Source organism: Procambarus clarkii, chromosome 20 (assembly GCF_040958095.1).
Source record: "Procambarus clarkii isolate CNS0578487 chromosome 20, FALCON_Pclarkii_2.0, whole genome shotgun sequence".
Lineage (NCBI taxonomy): Eukaryota > Metazoa > Arthropoda > Malacostraca > Decapoda > Cambaridae > Procambarus > Procambarus clarkii.
Genome location: NC_091169.1, coordinates 33,778,981 through 33,805,078, shown reverse-complemented (window position 1 = coordinate 33,805,078; position 26,098 = coordinate 33,778,981). Strand labels below are relative to the sequence as shown.

General features: G+C 40.6%; 1 protein-coding gene across 2 annotated transcripts in view; it reads right to left on the bottom strand.

The window, feature by feature from the left end:
• LOC123755284 (alpha-(1,6)-fucosyltransferase) overlaps positions 1-26,098 on the bottom strand; it is a 316,917-nt gene that overhangs the window by 58,442 nt on the left and 232,377 nt on the right. For both annotated transcript variants that reach the window (XM_069327846.1, XM_069327847.1), the window contains exon 5: positions 25,084-25,249. In XM_069327846.1, coding sequence (XP_069183947.1) covers positions 25,084-25,249 — 166 coding nt within the window. The remainder of the gene's footprint in view (positions 1-25,083; positions 25,250-26,098) is intronic.

Genomic DNA, 26,098 nt, shown 5'->3' with positions numbered 1-26,098 from the left:
CTAAGGAAACAAACATAGGAATGTGCCTCAATGCCAACAGTGACTGCCCAGACAGGTACAAGAGGAGTGTTGTTAACGCTTATGTCGACCGTGCTCTCAGCTACAACTCAGGATGGAAGCAAGTCGATGAAGAACTCTGTAGGGTAAGGCAGGTCCTAGTCAACAACGGCTTCTCCAATGGTTTCGTTGAAGACATCATAAGAAGGAAGGTGAAATGCCATGCAACCTCTGAAGAGACAACTAACACAACACCTGTACCCCCATTAGACTATTTTACAGGAACGTCTTTTCCACAGCTCATAAAACGGAGGAAAGGGTCTTGAAAGATATTGTTAATAGGAATGTTATCCCTACAGACAAAGATCAGAAGATACAATTGACGATTTACTATAAAACCAAAAAAACGGCCAACCTACTCATGAGAAACTCTCCAGACACAAAGCAGAACGCTTTGAAAGAGACCAACGTCGTCTATGCCTTCAAATGCCCACTTGGGGACTGTAAGCCTCATAGAACTCAGAATATAGGCAAGACAACAACATCTCTTTCCAGGCGATTAACAATGCATAAGCAACAGGGCTCCATTAAGGAACATATAATCTCTTCCTACAACCAGACCATCACCAGAGAAGTCTTAACAAACAACACAGAAATCATCGATAGATACAGCGATAGCAGGCGGCTTGACATCTTCGAGGCACTACACATCAAGAAGTCAACACCAGCAATCAACAGCCAATTAATGCACAACTATATTCTACCCACTTCAAGACTCCGCTCCAATATAGAAGCATCAAGAAATATGGGTCAATAGGCCTTTTGCAGTTACTTCCATTCTATACCCATTGCACCGTGTTCTGTCTTGTGTTGAATGTTTGCTGTGTCTTGTGTTGAAAGTTTTGTTCACCTCATCCAAAACTGTTGTAACATATCACCTCACCCAAATGCGAGTATATAAGACGAAAGCTGTTTAAATGATGGCATAGTAAAACTCTGTTTAGTGTTTGCAGGGTACAGTTGTGCGTGTGTAAACTAAAGTCCTTGAAAATGTAAGAAGTTATTATGAAACGAGTTCAAGTGTCGCGTCAGACTTGAAATAAAAATGAATTTTGGAGAATTGATTTTTCAATTACCATCGACAGTGAAAAGAAACATAAGAAATATTGAGAAAATTCCTGTTAGAATTATTAATCTTACTTTTTTGGTCATATTTAATAATATATGTCTACAGGAAAGACTGCTACCAAAATATACTAATATATATATATATATATATATATATATATATATATATATATATATATATATATATATATATATATATATATGACAATGTCAGACCACGAAGGAAAAATGAAACAGGAAATTTCCTTAAGTACTTTCGTATATTAAATACATCTTCAGAAGGTGTATTTAATATACGAAAGTACTTAAGGAAATTTCCTGTTTCATTTTTCCTTCGTGGTCTGACATTGTCACATTCTTAATCACGTGTTTATTTTCGTGATATACACACATATATATATATATATATATATATATATATATATATATATATATATATATATATATATATATATATATAAGCCAAGTTTTCATGAATTAATATATTTTCTCTAATTTTTTTCTTATGAAATGATAAAGCTACCCATTTCATTATGTATGAGGTCAATTTTTTTCTATTGGAGTTAAAATTAACGTTGATATATGACCGAACCTAACCAACCCTACGTAACCTAACCTAACCTATCTTTATAGGTTAGCTTAGGTTAGATAGCCGAAAAAGTTAGGTTAGGTTAGGTTAGGTAGGTTAGGTAGTCGAAAAACAATTAATTCATGAAAACTTGGCTTATTAGGCAAATCGGGCCTTGCATAGTAGGCTGAGAAGTGCGCTCTGGCTACTAGGTACGACATATATATATATATATATATATATATATATATATATATATATATATATATATATATATATATATATTGTGACGATAATCTCCTTCAAAAGATTGAGCCTGCTCTTCCCTCCACAAATACGTCGCAACAAATATATATAACTACTATGGAAGAAGTGTCCAACAACGACAACAACACCAGCAAGGTTTGCCAGAGAGCAAAACGTATGCAGCCACGGACACCTGCTCAGACTCAAACCGCCAAACTACCTGTTGATCGCTGCCGGCTCCGCTGATTGGTCGCCGGTCTGGCTGCAACTGCACTCGCCCCCCCATACTACTTGATGTCTGGGGTCGCCACGACCTCAGACCTCAGAATATTCAGTGCTTCCACAGTTAACACTTCTCCCGGCTAGACGTTAGCGTGTACTGAGAGAGGTGGTAGCTTAAAGCCAATATTCCAGCACCTTCCCTTTATTTTTGTATTGCACTTCTTGTTATTTTGTCTTAACGTAACTTTTTATTGTGTCATTTAATTATTCTTATTATTTTGATTGATTGATTTTATTATACGAATTTGTTTGTCCATTTTTTCATGTTTTGATTTATTTAACGTAATTAAAATTTCATTGTTAAAGTTTACTTGTGTTTTGTGTGTCTTCTCCTTACCTTACCACAGACGAAGTTCCAGTTTTTCTATTTTTTTTTATAACTATGTGACGAGGCCATACCCCTAGCCTTAAACAGCCGAACACCAACGCGTTACCGTCACAAGTTATATGGGGGCCTGTCCTAGGAGCTTCACTCAGGTACTGGTGCCAAGTGGTAATTTATGGTAAGCGTATTTAACTTTGTTAACGTAGCTTTACTATTTTTCATATTCCATTTCATTTTTTATAAGGTGCGGTGTATTGTGCATTACGAGAGTAACATATAGTGAAGGTGAGACAACTTTGGATTACGTGGTGACTGTAGGCCGCAGTCATACTCTTAATTGGTCATCTCTCCCTCCGTGTTATTACTCGTATTTACCATCTTTGTCCCTTGAATATTTCTCATTTCTGACAGATCATCATACTGGTACCCTGGTACTGTGGTCTGCCCCGGGTCAAGAGTACCCAATCTTCTGCAATCTGACTGTAGGAGGACAAAGAGGGCCATAGTTCCTCTAGCTCTAACTTTAGTTGCTGAATTGGGACCTCAGCAGCAGTTCTCGTCACCAGTTGACACCTCGCACCCCTACACGTCAGTCAGAGATGATGATACATACAACGGTAGGGAATTAGCTTACTTTTTCAGAGCACAAAAGTTCGCTAATTCTGTAAGTATCATATTAAATTCAGTAGGAAAAACTTGCTTTATGTCCTATAGAGACTTGGCAAGGTATGCCTACATCCTTGGACTACCAATTTTACTTTTGAAGCATTTAACTGTTTCATTTGTTTTCGAAACTCTGTTTCATTTGTTAGTAGGATTTTCTTGCCCTTATCCTCTTACATGAGTACCGGGTACAAGATTTCCTGCGCCCTTGATTTAATTTAATCATTTAACATCTTTTACTTAACTTTAATTGTTAAAGATCTCACAGGATAGGTACCAGTTGCCACGTTGTCCTGTTTCTGACATTCACTATTGAATATTCGTGTACCTTTATTTGCTAATTTCACCATGTTTCGTCTCCAAGCTTTCCGTACAAATCCAGCAGGTGAAATAGGGACTTTAAGTCGTGCCAAGAGGACTGAATTACAAACTCTTGCACATGAGTATCAACTAGAAGTTCCCTACCAAGCCAACAAAAATGACCTACACAACCTGTTGCTGGATTACTATTTAGAGCAAGGTAAGATAGACTCTGAAACTCATGAAACTTACTATATTGCAGAGAAAACTGACTTGGCAACGATGAAACTTAAACTAGAGCTGGCCAAGATTGAACGTGAGCAGCAAAGAGAAGCAGCTGCCATACGAAGGGAAGAACACGAACGCGAAGCTGCTTTGAGGAGAGACGAACAAGAACGCGAAGCTGCTTTGAGGAGAGAAGAACACGAACGTGAGGTCGCATTACTCCGTGAACGTGAACGAGTACAGCTTGAAACACTCCAGGAGCGGGAACGCGTACAGCTTGAAACCAAACAACGCGAGTTGGAGATGCAACGCGAACATGACAAGCAACAAGCAACTCTGGCTCTAGAGTGTCGTCAACGTGAAATCGCCTTGGAAACTTCACACTTCACTCAACGCCAACAAGCTACTGCCAATCTTCCCGTCAGTTTTAATATATCACATGCAAGTAAGTTAATGCCATCCTTTGTAGAAGCAGAAGTTGATGTGTTTTTCACCACCTTTGAAACCCTTGCTAATCAACTCAGTTGGCCTGTCGACCAATGGGCCACACTTCTCAGAGTCCATCTTACAGGTAGAGCTGCAGTCACACTCAGTACTTTGGCGTCTGAGAATGACTACTACACTCTGAAACAAGCAGTGTTAGACGCCTACCTACTTTCCACCGAAAGTTATAGAAGGAAATTCCGTGACCACCTGAAGGCAAGTACCACTACCTTCCTCGAGTTTGCTAACACGAAACGGAGGTATTTCATGAAATGGCTGGAAGCAGCACATGTCTCTACTTTTACAGAACTCGTCAACCTGATGCTTGTTGAAGAATTCTTGAGGCGTGTGCCGCCTCCTGTCCGCCTCTACTTAGCAGATAAAGAAGAAACCGACTACCTGAAGTGTGCGAAGTCGGCTGACACTTACAGCCTCATCCACCGGCTGACACCCGAACCATCCTCCAGTAAGAAGTCGTGGTACAGTTACGAGAAGGTGAGCCCCGATCAAGCTGGTTCACAACTGTACTGCAAGTATTGTAGACTCTATGGACATACCATAGACAAGTGTGGTAAGTCTCAATACAAGGGAATCACTGACCAACAAAAACCCAAACCAACTCCTCCTAAGTCCGGTAAGCCTGTGATGAATGTTGGTGTTGAGGTTAATGATCTTTCTCTTTTCAGTAACCACCTGTATACTGGAACTGTCTCTGCCAACGATTCAAATCCGGAGGGACGTTTCAAATTGAAGATCTTGAGGGACACAGCGGCTCTTCAATCGATCATCTTGAAGTCGGCTGTGCCCAACATCACCTACACCGGAGAAACTGTCTTCATCACTGACCTCACTGCTACCACTCCATACCCTCTCGCCAGAGTCCACCTGGATTGTCCCTACGTGAACGGGGAAGTCCAAGTCGCCGTCAGGGAAAAGCCTTTTCCCATGCCTGGAGTGCAACTTCTCCTAGGCAACGACTTGGCAGAAGACCTGCAACCGACCAACCTGATCGTCATGGACAAACCCCAGGTGTGTAACTCTGTGCCAAGTAACCCTATTCTAGAGTATGTTCCAGCAGAGGTTCAAGAGAGTGATGAAGTTTCTCCTCCGGTTCTCGTGACCACCCGTGCACAAGCCGCACGTCCACAGCCAGCTGACTCTACTGCTACCGCTGTCCCTCAAGATCCTCGGAGACTCCCCCCGCATCTGACCAAGTTGGAGTTCCGTAAGTTGCAGACGGAAGATCTTACTTTAACACCATTGTTTTTCCAGGCTGAGACTCAACCCGACAGTATTCCTGGGTTCTTCCTAGAGAACGACTTGCTCTACCGCAGATATAGACCAAGTAAACTGAAGGAGGAGGACGATTGGGCCAACATCGAACAACTTGTGATTCCCACCAGCCTGCGGCCCACTATTCTACACCTGGCCCACGGAGCATTCTCCCACTACGGCTTCAACAAGACTTACCATGGGATTCGTCAAGACTACTACTGGCCAGGTATGGTAAATAACGTCAAACAGTACGTAAAACAGTGTCATACATGTCAGATGGCAGGCAAACCGAACATCTCCATTCCCAGAGCGCCACTGATTCCCATACAGGTGCCTGCGGAACCTTTCCACAGACTCATAATAGACTGTGTTGGTCCTTTACCTCGGACCAGTTCAGGTAACGCCTACATCCTAACCATCCTGTGTCCTACCACCAGATTTCCCATAGCAGTTCCAGTGAAGAACATCACGGCTGCTACGGTTATCAAACATCTATTGAAGATCTTCACTCAATACGGATTTCCCAGGGAGATTCAAAGTGACTGTGGTACCAACTTCACCAGTGATCTCTTCAAAAGGACACTGGAGGAGTTCAACATCAAACAGGTATTGTCCAGCCCCTATCATCCTGCTTCACAGGGTTCTCTTGAACGTAGTCATCAGACCATCAAAGCACTCTTGAAAAAGTTTTGTAGTGAAACCTCGAAGGATTGGGATAAGCAGATTGACCTTATAATGTGTATTTTCAGAAGTCTCCCCAACGAGTCCCTAGGAGTATCTCCTTATGAGATGCTCTACGGCCGTAAGTGCCGTACTCCCCTTAAGGCTTTCAAAGACTCTCTCCGAGATGCCACCTTCAGTGAGCATCAGAATGTGCCCCAGTTTCTTCAAAACCTTCAACACATTCTAGAGAGAGTCCACCGCTTTGCCCATGATAATCTATTGAAAGCCCAGGAGAAGATGAAAACTCATTACAATCAGACCAGCAAAATACGAAAATTTAAGCCGGGAGACTTCGTCCTTGTATACTTCCCTATCCCAGGTTCACCTTTACAAAACAGGTTTTCAGGACCCTACCGCGTCAAAGAGTGCAGGAATAATAACAACTACGTAATAGAGACTCCAGATAGGCGGCGGAAGACCCAGCTGTGCCACGTCAACCTCCTGAAGCAATATAATGATACTCCTCCCACTGTCCTGACTAATTGTTCTACCTTCACAGAACCCTACATCCACAGTGAGACCATCCCAGCTTCTCCTCCCGAAAGCACTGACAAGGAGTCAGCGCTTTCTAATTCCGAAATCCTTAATGATCTTCCCAAATGCTTTCAGGATAATAATCGTGCTCCTTTGCCCTCTTCTAATTCCACTCTCACCTCGTCAGATAAGCCCTTCATCCTCCATGTCGACGCCAATGGTACCGACGTTGGTGGTGTCGTGATGCAGCAACGAGGCGAGAAGAATACACCTGTCAGCGACTACTGCTACAAGGAACTACGGAACAATTGGCAAGGAGCTACTCTTCCTCATCCTGAAGCTTCAGCACTTCACTCCACACCTGAAAAGTGCTCGGTCCACCATCAATACGGACCACACCACCCTACATCTCCTGCAGCACGCCCACTTCTCATCTCAACGTCTTCTACTATGGGCTTGCTACCTGCAGAAATTCAACCTGGAGACACGCTATACCAAGAGTCTGACAACATCTTAGCCCATGATCTCTCCAGAGTTTATGAAGTAGAAGCAACTCCATCCATTACTCCACCACATAACGACGTACTTCTTCCAGAACCGCAGGCTTCGGGGGAGAGTTGTGACGATAATCTCCTTCAAGAGATTGAGCCTGCTCTTCCCTCCACAAATACGTCGCAACAAATATATATAACTACTATGGAAGAAGTGTCCAACAACGACAACAACACCAGCAAGGTTTGCCAGAGAGCAAAACGTATGCAGCCACGGACACCTGCTCAGACTCAAACCGCCAAACTACCTGTTGATCGCTGCCGGCTCCGCTGATTGGTCGCCGGTCTGGCTGCAACTGCACTCGCCCCCCCATACTACTTGATGTCTGGGGTCGCCACGACCTCAGACCTCAGAATATTCAGTGCTTCCACAGTTAACACTTTTCCCGGCTAGACGTTAGCGTGTACTGAGAGAGGTGGTAGCTTAAAGCCAATATTCCAGCACCTTCCCTTTATTTTTGTATTGCACTTCTTGTTATTTTGTCTTAACGTAACTTTTCATTGTGTCATTTAATTATTCTTATTATTTTGCTTGATTGATTTTATTATACGAATTTGTTTGTCCATTTTTTCATGTTTTGATTTATTTAACGTAATTAAAATTTCATTGTTAAAGTTTACTTGTGTTTTGTGTGTCTTCTCCTTACCTTACCACAGACGAAGTTCCAGTTTTTCTATTTTTTTTTATAACTATGTGACGAGGCCATACCCCTAGCCTTAAACAGCCGAACACCAACGCGTTACCATCACAATATATATATATATATATATATATATATATATATATATATATATATATATATATATATATATATATATATATATATATGTACCTAGTAGCCAGAACGCACTTCTCGGCCTACTATGCAAGGCCCAATTTGCCTAATAAGCCAAGTTTTCATGAATTAATTGTTTTTCGATTACCTAACCTACCTAACCTAACCTAACCTAACTTTTTTGGCTGTGGAAAAATGTTGTGGAGGCTCTTCAATAAGGGAAAATAGGTGATGTACAGATCTCCCTTCTAGATAATCCAATACGAAACAAGAAGATGGATGAATATCTAGTCTACAGGTTCAGTCACGGGTATCCACTAGCGTGGGCCTATGAATTAGACGGGGTACACAAAGCACGAAGATTGAACAAGAATGGTAAGCCTACTGATCAAATAGTCGTAGTCTGGAAGAAGACTGAACCGTCACCCGACACGTATTGGTTTGGAGAGTTGTATGCGTGCCCCAGCACGTTCAGGGTGTGGCAGCCAGACCCTGTGGTGTGTTACGAGTACTGTGGCAGTGGCCACATAGCTAAGTACTGCTGGTGCCCCGCACCCAAGTGTGCTCTCTGTTCCGGTCCTCACCCACTGATGGACTGTCCGCATAAGAAGACCAGAGACCAAAGAAAGCTGGAACAGGAGCAACAGAACACTGTAACAGAAGCAGGGCAACATCCTGAAACTGTGGCTCCGTCTAAACCGCCGCTGAAGTGTTTCAGATGTGATACGGAAGGAGTGACCATCTGGCACTCAAACTGTACCAACCGGCCAGCCTCCCTTGGCACAAGGAGGCAAGTACCCGAGACTCAACAAGTGCCTACTGATGCCGACTCTAGTACTGTTGACCCACCCCATAGTGGTGACAGTACCAGCAACGCCCCTGAGCACTCACAACAGCCTGAAACAGCAGTTGAAGGACAGTTGGCAGCCTTGCAAGCACAGGTAGCAGAGATGGCCGAAATTTTAGAAACGCTACGTCGGGCTCCTTCACAAGAGATACAGCAGCCTCCACACTGCTGTGTCACAGCCGTGGCCCGTGCTGGTAAAGGTACTTGCGGAAGTGGTGGCGGCGGCGGTAGCGGCGACGACAGCGGCAGAGATGAGAGCGACAACAGAGACGGTGGCGGTGATGTCGTCAGTCAGCTCAGTGATGACAGCAATGATAGTGACACAGAAACATTAACTGGAGAAGGAAGTCGACCCACACTAGCATGCATGTTTAACGAACTTAACGGAAGCGTTCGAGTCAAGTTCCGGAGTGAAAATGATAATATACTGCGTGACAGTGCTTATGTCATGCAACTAACAGAGAACATTCACTCACGGACCATCCCGAGTTGTTCAGTGATCAAGAGACTGATGACGTCACCAGGTGTTACTGACGACACCAAACACCAGGTTGATACGGCTCTTTACGTCGTAGAGTCACTAATTAACACATTGTGGAAGTGGGACGAGGACAACAATGGGACCACCAGTCCCAGGGAGGAACAACACCGAGACGATGGCTGCTGTTGACACAAGGACCATTAGATTTCTCAGTTGGAACATTCGTAGCATCAACAAAAGACTGAATGATCTAATTGCACATGTTACCAGTAACAACATAAATATAATTGCTATACAGGAGCCCAACACGTCCAACATGATAAACAAAACCCCACCAAAGATCAGAGGGTATGCATCCTATACTAACAGAAACGCCACAAGCTTATTAACATACATCAGAAGTGATTTACCGCACACTCTTGTGAGCACGTCACACATGTGCACACACAGTACCATCACTTTCATGTACAAACTGCAGCAGACCACTTCTCATTCCTCAACGTATATGCCAGAAGCCAATGTAATTATTATATCCTAGATAACACAAAATATAGTTAACCGGAAATGCAATAATATCAACGAACTCATTATGACTTGTGAGGAGCTCGAACATGTGAGACAAAAAAAAACACAAAGCAGAGATGCTACAAACAGACACTTGCCTGTAGTGGAGTTTGTTTAGGACCTTGTATGGTATTGGTACGGGACAATATACATGGGAGATTTTAATGCTAGACATATTACGCTGGGACACATTACTAACAACGATAATGGATGCAAATTTATTAAATATGTTTATGACAACAGATTAACTGTGTATACTACGGATACCCAAACTCATTTATTGGCAGGCAAACTTGATTATGTAATGGGTAGAAACCTTGTGCAAGATAAGATGGAATGTTTGTTAGTAAATCACTTGGTTAGTGATCACTATGCAGTTTCTGCTTCCTATGAGGTACAGTGTGATGTACCTAATAGACATCAGACACGGAAAATGAATATTCCATATGGCTTGCACGACCACTTTATTAATTGTATTTCAAAATGGTATCAAGATTACACAATAACGAATGTGCAAAGAACAAGGTAACTTTCATACATTTCTTGTCGCAAATAGAGAGGTGAGAGACATGAGCAACGTTATACGTAATAAACATTGGGAAGAGTTCCTACAAAGTATAAATGAGCAAACAACACATGTTGAAGTTTGGGAAAAGATACGAAAAATTTCTAGAAGCAACCAACCAAACCACTGCACCACAGCCCACTAGAACAAGCAAACATTCTCCTTGATCAATGGGCACTAACATCGAGCTACGACTCGCTCCCAATTAACATACAGCACAAACTTAATGACACACGCCCCAACAGACAACGAACTATCAATCTTGCCTGTACAGCTATCGACGTGTCTGACCTAAATGATGTAACTGAATGGGAATTAAATCATGCACTAATGATGGGCAAATCAACTGCTCCTGGAGAGGACGGTATTACTTACAGTTTACTGAGGAGTGCACCTGGAGCTGCCGTGAGGTACAGACGTGTCGTCCGGCCTCTGGTAGTTTGGGGTGTTTGCCGTTTTTCGTCGCCAGGGGGTGTGGGCGTCCCCACCCTCCCTGCAGTTGCTGCTTGGCTGGTGGTGACGTCGCACGCTTGCGATGGGGGTCCCTCTCCCTCCGGTGTTGAGAGTAAACTCCGTGGGACTGGAGTTTATGGGCCGTGTTGGCTATCCTTTAGTTGAGCTTGTCATGTGTGACATGCTCCGTGTCCCGGTCGACGGCGTCTATGGAATTAAGCTGGTAACTGCTCACCGGGTTATTATCAAGTTGGCGGGGGAGGAGGTGTATCGTGCTTTCTTCCGCCGTTACGAGGGGCGTTCCTTGTCGCTGCCGGATGGTGCCGGCTCTGTGACCATTACAGAACGTAGTGGTGCCCTGACCTACGTGAGTGTGCACAGGGCGCCCTTGGAGTTTCCCGAAGATCTACTGCGGCGTTACTTCCAGCAGTTTGGCGCGGTCATCAGTGTGCGGGTGCACACACTGTCCTCAGGGAGGTATAAGGGTATGCGGACGAACATTCGTACCCTTGGGATGCGCCTGATGGTCTGACATCCCTTCTTCGGTCAGGCTTCTGGGGTACTACGTCCGGGTTTACTATGCCCGGCAACCTCGTACCTGCTTTCGGTGTGGCCTGTTGGGGCATCAGGCTGCCGGGTGCTCGGAGGCTGCTGTCGCTCCTGTGAACCTGTTCCAGGAGGATGATTTCCCGCCGCTCCCTGTTGGGAATGGATTCCGTGGGCGAGGATGTTGACGTCCCGTTGGCTGCTGCGGCTCCCCCTGCGTCGCCCAGCAGTCCTCCTGATGGTGCGGCTCCTCCTCCGGGTGTTCCGGTGCCGTCGGCTGATCTTCCTGCCCCTGTCGCTGTCACAGCTGCTCCCGGGGGTCTTCCAGATGGTCTCTGCGTGTCGTCGACGTCTTCGTCTTCCTCGTCTCCTGCTGCTGCATCTGGCCCTGCGCCTTCGCCGGGTGTTTCGGCTGAGCTGGGTGCTGGGGGGGGGGGCTGTGGAGCATCCTGTTGTGTGCGGCCCGGTTCTGGTTCAGCCTCTGGCTCTGAGGATGTGTGGCCGGAGCCCAAACGATCCCGGCGTTCTTCTACTGCTTGGGCTGATGTGTGGGATTTCGACGCCGGTGGGTCTTCAGGCGATGATGTGGTGGATCTGGGTGCTTCGCGATCTATGTCGATGGTGGTTGCTGACGTCCATGTGCCTGCTGATGACGACGATTGTGCATATGTTTCACCTTCTGTTCTTTCTTCTGCAGAAGGTTCTCCGCAGTGGGGGGTGGTCGCTCCTACGGATGTAGGTGGTGTGGGTGCTGCTGGTGCGGGCCGTGACCTTGTGTTGTTGCTGAAGAACGATGTTCGGCGTGGAGGGCCCCAGCAGGTGACACGTCCGGTGGTTGCCGCGGAGCCCTGTGGAACTGCCAAGGAGGCTGCAAGTGCGCTGCCCGTTGCCCTGCCCCGTGGGGGGAAGCCCCTACCAATCGTCTTGGCCTTCGGCGTAGCGTATGATAGGAAGAACAACCCTTTGTTGTTTTACTTTGTTGACCGCGTGCAGCCTGTTCCGTGGTGCCCCTCGACCGTCTGGGTTCCGCAGGCTCAATGTTTTGTTGTGGGTGTGCCGGACTTGATGCCTGATGCTCGGCCCATGCTCACCCTGTTCCGGACATCATGTTGCTTTGGGAGGCGTATTGTATTCGTTTCCCGGCGGCGGAGTGGCCGGAAAAGTATGAGCAATCTGAGTAGTTTGTGTGATTGCTGTGTGTCTAGTGTATGCATGGGACCTGTGGTATGTTCTGCTATGCGTTGTATTTCTTGTGAGCCCTTCAGGCCGGTGTTATTTTTAGTTTTCTCCATGTGTACATGTTTTAGCAATATTTTGCGTGTAGCTATATCATCTCCTGCTTCTCTGTTCATTTGCTTCTGTTGTAATATGTGCCCCTCTGGCTATGATGTTTGCCCTATTGTGTTCTGTGCTTGTGCTTCTCCTTTTATTTCTTGCATTGCAAGTGGTTAGTTGTGCATGTTCTTGTTTATTGTTTGTGTTGTTATTGTGCCATGTGTGGCTTATGTTTCTGTTTCTTGGCTTGTTGTATATTTTATAATTTTATAATTTTGTATTTTTATGTTTGTCTTTTTTGTTATTTGTTCTCCTTATACTTTCCCTGTGTGTTATGATGTTTGTTTGTTTTGTTTTATGTGTTATTGTGTTTTGTGTATTGCTAGCCTGTTTAAGCTATTTTCTCTTGTGTTCTGTTCATGTTTGTTTTGTACTGTGCTGTCGGTCCTTCTGACCGGTGTTTTTTTGTTTTGCTTATTCTGTTTCTTCTGTTCTTTTTATTGTATTTATTGCCTTATACTTGCATGCTTGCATTTAAAAATATAAATAAAAAAAACTTACAGTTTACTGAGATTAGTCTCACAAGTACCAGGTAATCCACTTTTAGTGTTGTACAGAATGAATTTAAGTGAAGGAGTATTATCTGATGCTTGGAGAAAGAGTGTCATTGTTCCCATCCCCAAACCACACTCAGATAATTATAGACCCATATCTCTAACATCGTGTGTCTGTAAAGTGCTTTTACGCATTGTCCTTAACCGACTCATGTATCGTATACAGCGGCACCTGTCACCCCAACTGTTTGGTTTTATGCCTGGGCTCAGTACTCAACACTGTTTTGCTGAATACTTCGCTCATATTGAAGCTTTTCCTCAAGCAGTCTTCATCGACCTAGCAGTAGCTTTTGATACAGCAAAGAGAGAAATCATACTAGAACAGCTTGCTGAGCTGAGAATACAATGGAAATTACTGAAATGGTTAAAAGGCTATTTGTTTAATCGAACAGCATATGTTTTGTTTAATGGTGTTAAAAGCACAGAGAGCAAACACTTTGAATTGGGAACTCCACAAGGAGGGGTCCTCAACCCCTTATTGTTCAACGTTCTGATGCATAAACTTATTAAAGATCTTCCAGCTAATGATGAAGACTCTGTCATTTGTTATGCTGATGATATATGTTTACAGGCTGCCTCCGAACCTAGAATGCAAGTTCTGCTCGATGCGTTTGCTACTAGAGCTGAGGAATGTGGCCTCCTTATCTCTGTACAGAAAACTCGTGCCCTCATTCCGTGTGGTATTCCACCTGTCAATTATCATATAGATGGGCGAGCACTTGAGAACTGCGAGTCTTACAGATACCTAGGTGTGCCCATTAACGACCCTGGGTACCTTTCTTCTCTCAAGAGGAGACTCTGGGAGAGATTAAAGCCATTGCGGGTCCTTGTTGGTGTCACTCATGGAATTAACATGAGACTTGCTAGAATGTTTTATGTATCATTTATACGCTCTGTGATTGACTACAATGCTCTACATCTCACACTGTATACTGACAAAGAGCTTAAATCTCTTGAAACCTTACAAAATGAAGCTATGCGTCTCATCCTTGGGGCTCCAAAGTCCACGAGAATAGTTAATATGAGAGCAGAGTTAAAATTATCTACCATAAGTGAGAGAATTTTGTCTATTAGCACAGTTTTCGGCGTTAAGGCATTGAGTAGATCTCGGCAACACATGAAGTTTCAAGCTAAACTTTTTAATATGCTGCACGCACCTGAGGTCTATAGAAGAAGAACGAAATCTGATTATGCATTTTGGTTCTACAAGGTTGCCAACGCCATCAAAATATTAAATATGTACCCAACTCAATTAATGATTAATCAACCAATTACTCCATGGGATAACTGGGATCTATCAGTTGATTTTGTAAATGCGCCCAAGAAAGATAGTGTGCACTCTACATTATTAAAACAGTTAACACTGAAAAGTCTCACTGAAAGTACTCAAGAGTATGAGTAACGATGTGTATCAGTGCTATACCGACGGTTCTGTAGAAGAAAGTGGACGATGTACCGTATGTGCATGTAATATATTTGAACAATTTTTTCTCGTGCATACAGCAATGAAGCGCGTCAATGACTGGGCAAGTATAACTCAAACAGAACTTGCAGGCATATACCTTGCCACTGAATTCTTAAAGGACAAAGACAGTGAATACTGTGATTCGCAGAGTGCACTCCTGGCATTGAACGCACATAGTCGTGACACCCAGAAAATAGTCAGTGATATTCGAATGAATGTTTTAGCTGCTAAAGAAAACAGATTTGAAATTAAAGTCCTATGGATACCATCACATGTTGGCATCTCAAGGCATGACACTGTTGATATGCTTGCAAAGACAGCCTGTAGAAAACCAGCAGTAGAAATTTATATGGGTGTTTCATTAGCAGTAAAAAAGAGAATACTTAAACAAATATCTAATGAAGCTCTCTCCGACCTAACAAATTCACAAAGACCTGAAAGTTGTAGCATTAAATATTATGATAGATATCGTGAGGAGACATTCACATATGGGACTAATAGAACAAGAACCCGGCAATGTGATGTTATAGTGGCCAGAATACGCCTGGGATATAGACGTCTCTGGCAGCTTTCTGAAAACCCGAATGTCGAGTACACAATGTGTCAACTTTGTGAAAGAAAAAACATGCACTCTCTTGAACATTATATTGTAGAATGTCCCATATTGACTGACTTTCGCCCTCCTGGGCTAAGGTATGCTGAACTCTGTAACTACTATATGATTACTGGAACACTTGATATATTGGACTTGTACCCTAGATTGACCATGTAATGTATCACTTATACAATGTATGTATGTGATGTAACTATATAACCTGAGCTTGTAAAAGCACCTTAATCACCTTCAGTGATTAAGTGCTTAATTGCACACTAGTTTTTCTATCAACTATCTCACCCTGTCGGAGTAAAAGAGACAAATGTATGTATTCACCTAGTTGTGCTTGCGGGGGTTGAGCTCTGCTCTTTCGGCCCGCCTCTCAACTATCAATCAACTGTTTACTAACTACTTTTTTTTTCCACAACACACACACACACACACACACACCAGGAAGCAACCCGTGACAGCTGACTAACTCCCAGGTACCTATTTACTGCTAGGTAACAGGGGCATTCAGGGTGAAAGAAACTTTACCCATTTGTTTCTGCCTCGTGCGGGAATCCAACCCGCGCCACAGAATTACGAGTCCTACATGCTATCCACCAGGCTACCAGGCCCCTTTGTGTATGCATGTGTGTATACATGTATGTATATATGTATATGTACGTATATGTGTGTGATTGTATATGTATGTGTATAAAGTATCTGTGAAAGCTGATCAGAATTACATTTCACCTTTGTAAATGCACATTAATGACACCATGTAAAAGACACATCGAACACTTTATTTAGGGCATACGTAAATCTGTGTATCTATGTATTTACGTATGTGGGTTAGCTTAGCATTTTAAAAGCACCGACTCACCTTCTGTGGTTGATTGTTCAATAAATCCCTGAACTATATGTTTAACACATCTCTAACCCTGTCCATGGAGGACAGAAGAAAATGTATATATCCTGATTAGCATTGTAAATGTGTGGCCACGTCTGTGGTAGAAAATAATAATAAAAAAAAGTACTCCCCACCATTCCCCCCCTCCCCCATCCCCTCGTCCTCCACACCATTCCTGCCCTCCCCCGTCTTTTTGTTCTCTCCACCATCTACCACTCTACTGTCCCCTCGTCCTCCTAACCGTTCCCCCCTCCACCATCTACCCGTCCTCTCCACCATCTCCCACTCCGCCATCTCCTCGTCCTTCCAGCCATTCCTCCCTCCCCCGTTCCCTCGTTCTCCCCACAATTCCCCACTCCCTTGTCCTCCCCCACCATTCTCCATTCCCCTGTCCCCTAATCCCCAACTCCCCCGTCCCCTCGTCCTCCCCACCATTCCCCACTCCCTCGTCTGATGCCTTCCCAAATGATCTGATGTTTCCATCACAAAATTGGGAACACCAAATGATCTGATGTTCCCATCACTGAAATATAAGAAAAACAGTTTAAAAACAAAATTAAAAACAATGAAAAAATAAAAAATAAAGTATATTCATGAAATGAATGGTATGGTAAACAACACAGCTCAATTCCAATGCAATGTCACACAAAATAGTTAAATCAAAGTGAAAATAAATGGAAATCTATGAAAATTCAATTTATCAATGAAATTGGAAACATTGAAATGGAATTCGTAACGTATTTATTATAGCATGTGTTGCGCTTACGTGCAACAGATGGTGCTGTTTCTTAAAAAAGAATGTTTTTACCTGTCACAGGTGTGGCATCTATACTTATACTCATGAAATGGACGGTATGGTAAAAACACAGCTTAATTCGAACGCAATGTCACACAAAATAATTAAATCAAAATTAAAATAAATCGAAACCTATGAAAATTTAATTTGTAAATGCAATCTGAAACATTGAAATGAAATCGTAACATATTTAGTATAGCATGTGTTGCTCTTACGTGCAACAGATGGCGCTGTTTCTTAATAAGAGAATGTTTTTACCTGTCACAGGTGTGGCATCTATACTTAACCAATTAATTTATTTTTTTATACAAGATATTGTGTATATATATATATATATATATATATATATATATATATATATATATATATATATATATATATATATATATATGTCGTACCTAGTAGCCAGAACGCACTTCTCGGCCTACTATTCAAGGCCCGATTTGCCTAATAAGCCAAGTTTTCCTGAATTAATATATTTTCTCTAATTTTTTTCTTATGAAATGATAAAGCTACACATTTCATTATGTATGAGGTCAATTTTTTTTTATTGGAGTTAAAATTAACGTAGATATATGACCGAACCTAACCAACCCTACCTAACCTAACCTAACCTATCTTTATAGGTTAGGTTGGGCTAGGTAGCCGAAAAAGTTAGGTTAGGTTAGGTTAGGTAGGTTAGGTAGTCGAAAAACAATTAATTCATGAAAACTTAGCTTATTAGGCAAATCGGGCCTTGCATAGTAGGCTGAGAAGTGCGTTCTGGCTACTAGGTACGACATATATATATATATATATATATATATATATATATATATATATATATATATATATAACCTAACCTATAAAGATAGGTTAGGTTAGGTTAGGTAGGGTTGGTTAGGTTCGGTCATATATCTACGTTAATTTTAACTCCGATAAAAAAAAATTGACCTCATACATAATGAAATGGGTAGCTTTATCATTTCATAAGAACAAAATTAGAGAAAATATATTAATTCAGGAAAACTTGGCTTATTAGGCAAATCGGGCCTTGCATAGTAGGCTGAGAAGTACGTTCTGGCTATTAGGTACGACATATATATATATATATATATATATATATATATATATATATATATATATATATATATATATATATATATATATATATATATATATATATATATATTCCATTCAGGCTTGTTCGCATATATATATATATATATATATATATATATATATATATATATATATATATATATATATATATATATATATATATATATGTCGTACCTAGTAGCCAGAACTCACTTCTCAGCCTACTATTCAAGGCCCGATTTGCCTAATAAGCCAAGTTTTCCTGAATTAATATATTTACTATATTTTTTTTCTTATGAAATGATAAAGCAACCCTTTTCTCTATGTATGAGGTCAATTTTATGTTATTGGAGTTAAAATTAACGTAGATATATGACCGAACCTAACCAACCCTACCTAACCTAACCTAACCTATATTTATAGGTAAGGTTAGGTTAGGTAGCCAAAAAAAGCTAGGTTAGGTTAGGTTAGGTAGGTTAGGTAGACGAAAAAACATTAATTCATGAAAACTTGGCTTATTAGGCAAATCGGGCCTTGAATAGTAGGCTGAGAAGTGCGTTCTGGCTATTAGGTACGACATATATATATATATATATATATATATATATATATATATATATATATATATATATATATATATATATATATATATCTTATTGGGGGTAAGAGAGAACATAGAAATGATGTTGATTTTACATTCTTGTAAAACCACTAGCACGCATTGCGTTTCGGGCAAGTCCGTAGCTAATAGATAATTTTAAGTAGATAATTTACAGTAAAATTGACAAACATTTTTACATGTACCTTACAGCTTTACTTTACAGGTACAGGTATAGGTAATTTTAAGTAGATAAATTACAGTAAAATTGAAAAAAAAAATTACAGGTACATTATAAGAAATTTTGACACAAAAACAAAGATTAGATTAATACACAATAATAACAATGCAATATAATGAACAAGGATTGCTAGGTACATTAGGATAAAATTTCAGGGTTGTACATTGTTTCACTGTAGCACAATTTCAGGATTATTTCAAGGAATAATGCAGTAAAATGTGCACTCAATATAACAACCATGATATCAAAGGTTACAATGGTAAAGTAATATGGCTTGGGTATATATATTGGGGATTGGATAGCACTAGATACAGTGCGAATTAAAGCACTAGGCAGGAAACTATAAAGATGAAATTAAATACTTTCTGGTTATATTTTTGAATATGGCAAAAGATGGACAGCTTTTCAATTCATTGTTGAATTGAACAATGAACAACTTCAATTCATTGAAGTTGAGTCTCTTGTCTAGGTATAGGCCAAGTACCTTTCCATCATTTTTATTGCTAATGTTTACATTGTCTATCTGAAGCTAAATTCCATTTCTTGATTTGCTTCCAAATAAGATGTAGTAGGTCTTTTCTATGTTTAGTGTGAGTTTGTTGGTTGACATACACACGTGGACTTTTTTTTAATTAATTGTTTACAACATTATTTAATATGAGTGGGTTGGGGTCAGAGTAGATGAGGGTAGTATCATCAGCAAACAATATAGGTTTAAGGATGTTAGGCATAGACATTAGGCAGATCATTAATGTATATAAGAAATAGGAGGGGGTCCTAGGATGCTGCCCTGTGGCACCCCTACGGTTAATGGTAGAGTGGGAGAGGTTATATCATTGATGGCTACATATTGGTGTCTGTCACTAAGATAGGAATCGGATATACAGCAGTTCAGGGCAAGGCCTCGGATTCCATAATGGTGGAGTTCAAGTAAGAGGTAGTTATGGTTAACAGTATCAGAAGCCTTTCTCAGGTCAATGAAGAGTCCACTCGGAAACTTCTTTTGTCAAGGGCTGAGTGGATTAAGTCAAGCAGACTAACAATTGCACCATTAGAACTCTTTTGGGAGCAGAAGACAAACTGACAGGGACTTAGTATGTTGAATTTTACGCGATAGGAGTAGAGCTGTTTGTAAATAATTTTTTCAAATATTTTTGATAATATAGTTTGATTTTATATAGGTTTGTAATTGTTTATGTCTGCCGGATTGCCTCCTTTATGAACTGGCGTTACTCTTGCTTTTTTAAGGATTTCAGGGAAAGTATGACACTAGAGATTTATTGAACAGCAAAGCTATGGGTGGTGCAAGGGCATGGAAGGCACTCTTGTATACCATGGATGATATTTCACTAATGTTTCCAGCTATGGTTTTTAGTGAGTGAATGTTGGACACAACATCTGTAGGGCTGACCGGTGAAAGGAGGAGAGAGTTTGTGTAGCTGCTTGAAAGATATGTGGCAACATGTGTCTGGGTCTGTGGGATTTTATGGGGAAGGTTAGCACCAATCTGGTGTTTGATGAAAAGAAGCTATTAAACTCAGTTGCTGTTTCTAGATCTGTTGCAGGCGTATAATCATTCTTGGAGATTTTTATCTGGTTATGTGAATGTTGTTTAGCTCCTAGAATGTTAGAGATGGCTCTCTATGTGCTTTTCATTCTGCCATTTGCTTCTTTGAACCTATTCTCGTAATAGGAAAGATTTGTTTTTCTTATTATACTGGTAAGCACTGACGAGTACCTCTTAACTACTTCCTTTGCAACTTGGCCAATCCTAACTTTTTTTCATATTCATGTTTCTTGTCGATTGCCATATGTGAGTATAGTATGCCATTTGTGAGCCAGGGATTATTTAACCTTTTGCCAGTTACTTGCTTGGTGAGGAGAGGACAATAAGTATTGTAAAGGCGTAGAATTTTGGAAAGGAAAAGGTTAGTTAATGAATTTATATCCTGTGTATTATTAAATTCAGATTCCCAGTTTGTATTGTGGAGCATTTGTGAGATTGCCTATTGCTGCTTCACTGTGTAACCTAAAGGTAATTTTCTTGTTAGCATTGGAGTTATGGCCATGTTCGCTAGAAGGAAGGTAGGAATAATGGTCAGTTGTTCTGTCAGTAATTATACCTGAGGTACGGTGAGCTGTTATGTTGGTTCATAAATGATAGAGGGTAGAAGCGGATGTTTAAGTGAAATGAAATTAACTCATGAATTAACTCGCATTAACTCATGAAATGAACGGTATGGTAAACAGCACAGCTCAATTCCAATGTAATGTCACAGAAAATAATTCAATCAAAATGAAAATAAATCGAAATCTATGAAAATTCAATTTGTCAATGCAATCGGAAACATTGAAAGGGAATCGTAACTTATGTAGTATAGTGTGTGTTTATAGCATGTGTTGCTATTATGTGCAACAGATGGCGTTGTTTAAAAAAAACATGTTTTTACCTGTCACAGGTGTGGCATCTATATAGTAGGTATATGAACACACACGTTTTTGAATGGAACTTTGTGTCAAAATTTTGAAGCAATCGGTGAAGAACTTTCAGAGATCACAGCGTTTGTTGCTCCTACGTCCAACAGATGGCGCTTTTTTTAAAAAAAGCAGTTGTTTTCCTGTCACAGGTGAATCATTTATATAGTAGGTATATAAAAACACGTGCCTATTCGAATGCAATTTTGTGTCAAAATTTCAAAGCAAGCGGTAAAGAGGTTTCAAGGATTTCCCTCACATGAAAAACAATAAAAAAAAAAAAAAACAAGTTTTTCCTGTCACAGACATGACATCTATATAATATGTATATAGAAACCCGCTCGGATGCGAATGGAGACGTTGTACGAAAATTTCAAAGCAATCAGTGAAGTACTTTCGGAGATTAGCGATTTTGAACAAACGAACACCTACATATTTATTTATATAGATTATTATTATTAAATAAATTATTAAATAAAAATTATTAATATAATTATTATACACCAGACCTATTCCCTCTCTGACAATTTGGGTGAGGCTAACCCTAAGTATCTGGCCTCCGTCTTTGGACAGAGACATTCTCTCTTATTATCATTATTAATATATATATATATATATATATATATATATATATATATATATATATATATATATATATATATATATATATTATATATATATTTATATATATATTTATATATATATATATATATATATATATATATATATATATATATATATATATATATATGTCGTACCTAATAGCCAGAACGCACTTCTCAGCCTACTATTCAAGGCCCGATTTGCCTAATAAGCCAAGTTTTCATAAATTAATGTTTTTTCGTCTACCTAACCTACCTAACCTAACCTAACCTAGCTTTTTTTGGCTACCTAACCTAACCTTACCTATAAATATAGATTAGGTTAGGTTAGGTAGGGTTGGTTAGGTTCGGTCATATATCTACGTTAATTTTAACTCCAATAAAAAAAAATTGACCTCATACATAGAGAAAAGGGTTGCTTTATCATTTCATAAGAAAAAAATTATAGTAAATATATTAATTCAGGAAAACTTGGCTTATTAGGCAAATCGGGCCTTGAATAGTAGGCTGAGAAGTGAGTTCTGGCTACTAGGTACGACATATATATATATATATATATATATATATATATATATATATATATATATATATATATATATATATATATATATATGTCGTACCTAGTAGCCAGAACGCACTTCTCTGCCTACTATGCAAGACCCGATTTGCCTAATAAGCCAAGTTTTTAAGAATTTATTATTTTTCGGCGACCTAACCTACCTAACCTAGCCTAACCTAACTTTTTCGACTACCTAACCTAACCTAACCTATAAAGATAGGTTAGGTTACGTTAGGTAGGGTTGGTTAGGTTCGGTCATATATCTACGATAATTTTAACTCCAATAAAACAGAATTGACCTCATACATAATGAAATGGGTAGCTTTATCATTTCATGAGAAAAAAATTAGAGAAAATATATAAATTCAGGAAAATTTGGCTTATTAGGCAAATCGGGCCTTGCATAGTAGGCTGAGAAGTGCGTTCTGGCTACTAGGTACGACATATATATATATATATATATATATATATATATATATATATATATAGTCCTAAGGGGGACTCCCCCTTAGGAGTTTTATTTGCTAATTTTTATATGGGAACCATCGAAGATAGGGTCTTCAGTAGCAGACAAAAACCAACTGTATACTGCCGTTATGTAGATGACATATTCGTAATAGTAAAAGACTCAGATGAACTAATTGACCTAAAAAGACACCTAGAGAGAGAGTCAGTACTCCGATTTACACATGAAAATAGTGAAAATAACAGTCTGCCATTCTTGGATGTACTAATAACAAAAACAGGAACCTCTTTAAGCACCAACGTATATACCAAGCCCACCAACATAGGATTATGCCTGAACGGTAGAAGTGAGTGCCCCCAAAGATACAAAGCCAGTGTTCTCAATGCTTATATTCGTCGAGCGCTTACCCACTGCTCTGAATGGAGCAACGTGAGTAGAGAGTTTGAAAGAGTAACTCAGGTATTGGTGAACAACGGATATAGCAACGCGGAAATAAACGCTGCTATAAGAAGACACTTGGACCGTTGGTATAATTCAGAACCTAGAACAGAAACCACAACACCCCCAATAAAATTATATTACAAATCAACCATGCACAGTGAACATATAAAAGAGGAAAGAATAATGAAAGAAATAATCCGTAAAGGAGTAAAAAGCACTACTCCTAACCAAAACATAAACCTGATAATATTCTACAATACCAAGAAGACTTCCGAACTCCTTATCAAAAACAGCCCGAAGCCGACGGAGAACCCTCTACAGCAGTCAAGCGTTGTATACATGTACACTTGCCCCCACGAAGGATGTAACCTTCAATGTAAGTACATAGGTATGACGTCGACCAAGCTGACGAGGCGTTTGACATGCCATCTTCAATCTGGTGCCCCTAGGAATCACATGAGACAAGCCCATGACATTACTCTAACAAGAGAAATGTTGAACAAGAATACTTGCATAATAGACAAAACCCAAGATTCAAGAAGATTACAAATTCTTGAGGCAATTCACATAAGAATAGAGCGACCTACCATGAACACCCAAATCACGGAACTATTTACTCTACCCACCATGAGAGTAAGGACAAGACAAGAACATATCGATGCCAACACAGAAGACAATGTCCAACATAACAGGCCAATTACACTGGATTAATCTTTGTGTTTAGATAGGAGATGCTTCGTATGGGCCAATACGCCTTCTGCAGCCCCTATGTTTATCCCTTATGTATCCCCCCATGTTTTTCACCTTCATTGTATTATCACCTGACCTAATGCGGGTATAAAATCAACTAGTGTTGTAAGATCTGTTCACTTGAGAATGAACCATGGAGGTTCGAAACGTCGTGCAAATTATACAAATAAGTGTAATACACTCTATAGTAAATCACTTCTTTTCTTCACCTTAAAAGTACGAAAATGAGTTTTGGAGAACTCCTATTCCAATTAAGCCCTGATGCTAAGAAAATAGTTAGAGGGATAGAAGCCCTAAACCAGAAAATAATATATATATATATATATATATATATATATATATACCTGCATAATACCTGCATAATACCTGCATAATAGACAAAACCCAAGATGCAAGAAGATTACAAATTCTTGAGGCAATTCACATAAGAATAGAGCGACCTACCATGAACACCCAAATCACGGAACTATTTACTCTACCCACCATGAGAGTAAGGACAAGACAAGAACATATCGATGCCAACACAGAAGACAATGTCCAACATAATAGGCCAATTACACTGGATTAATCTTTGTGTTTAGATAGGAGATGCCTCGTATGAGCCAATAAGCCTTCTGCAGCGTCTATGTTTCACCTCATATATATATATATATATATATATATATATATATATATATATATATATATATATATATATATATATATATATATATATATATATATATATATACATAACCTGCAAAACAAGCAGTGGCTTACGTGGTTTATAGAACAGACGAGTTTCTTAGCTGTGGCACAGTCAGGAGGGTTCTGGAGGCGGTGCAGGCGGCGCTGGACCAGCTCACTCAGCGCCCGGGCCTCTCTCTCCCTCCAGCTGCTCCACCCATCCTCCTCACTCAGCTGCCTCAGGTCGTGTTGAAGTACGCTGGTGGTGTGAGTAACATGGGTCAGAGGTCGACTCACTGGGGAAGGAATACGTACACCATTTCATATTTACATTTATAGACCTCCCTCACAAACGCTGCCTTGACATATCAAGGAGACATTTGCAACCTGTTTTCCAGGCGTCCAAGGTGGGATCTGCTCCCCTCTCTGGTCTGCTGGAGCGTCAGGCTCTCACGTGTGCCGGCAGTCTTAGGATTCCTGTTTGGGTTATCAGTAAACCTGCCAGTGTGGATGTATTGAATTTTGGTTCCAGAAGTATTTGGCGTCTTCCCTGCTGACCCCACGGCTTCTCCCCTCACAAGACCTGCCTTCTGCCCTGACTATCATTGCCTGCTGCCTAGACTAGCCCGGTCTGCTGCCCTGACTGGGCCTAACTAGGCATGGCCTGTTGATCTCCGTGACTATCGTCTCCCCTCTCCTGCCACTGTCATAGCCGTGGTAACTACTATATCAGCCCTTATGACCTGCTCTCCAGTACCTTTTCCCATCCACATGGTTTGTAATGACTGCCCCTAAGGCAGACCGAAGCATCGTACTCACCTTGGACTCACCTTTGCACCTGGCTGACTGCTACATACCATTATATACTTGACTCATCTACATGGACCAAAAGCTTTCATCCTAACTGTTCAGACGAGACTGTAGTTGCTAGTGATCTTCACCTCCATATTTACCTATTAAGTGTCTTCTTCCACTAATGTACTAATGTTAATTTTTGTTATGGACAGTCTAGTTGAGGTTATGTCCAGGTTCACTCTCAAAAATAAGTAATTATCAAAAAGGAGTTATCAACCCTAAACACTCTCTAGTACCGCCTGTGCCGCAAAAT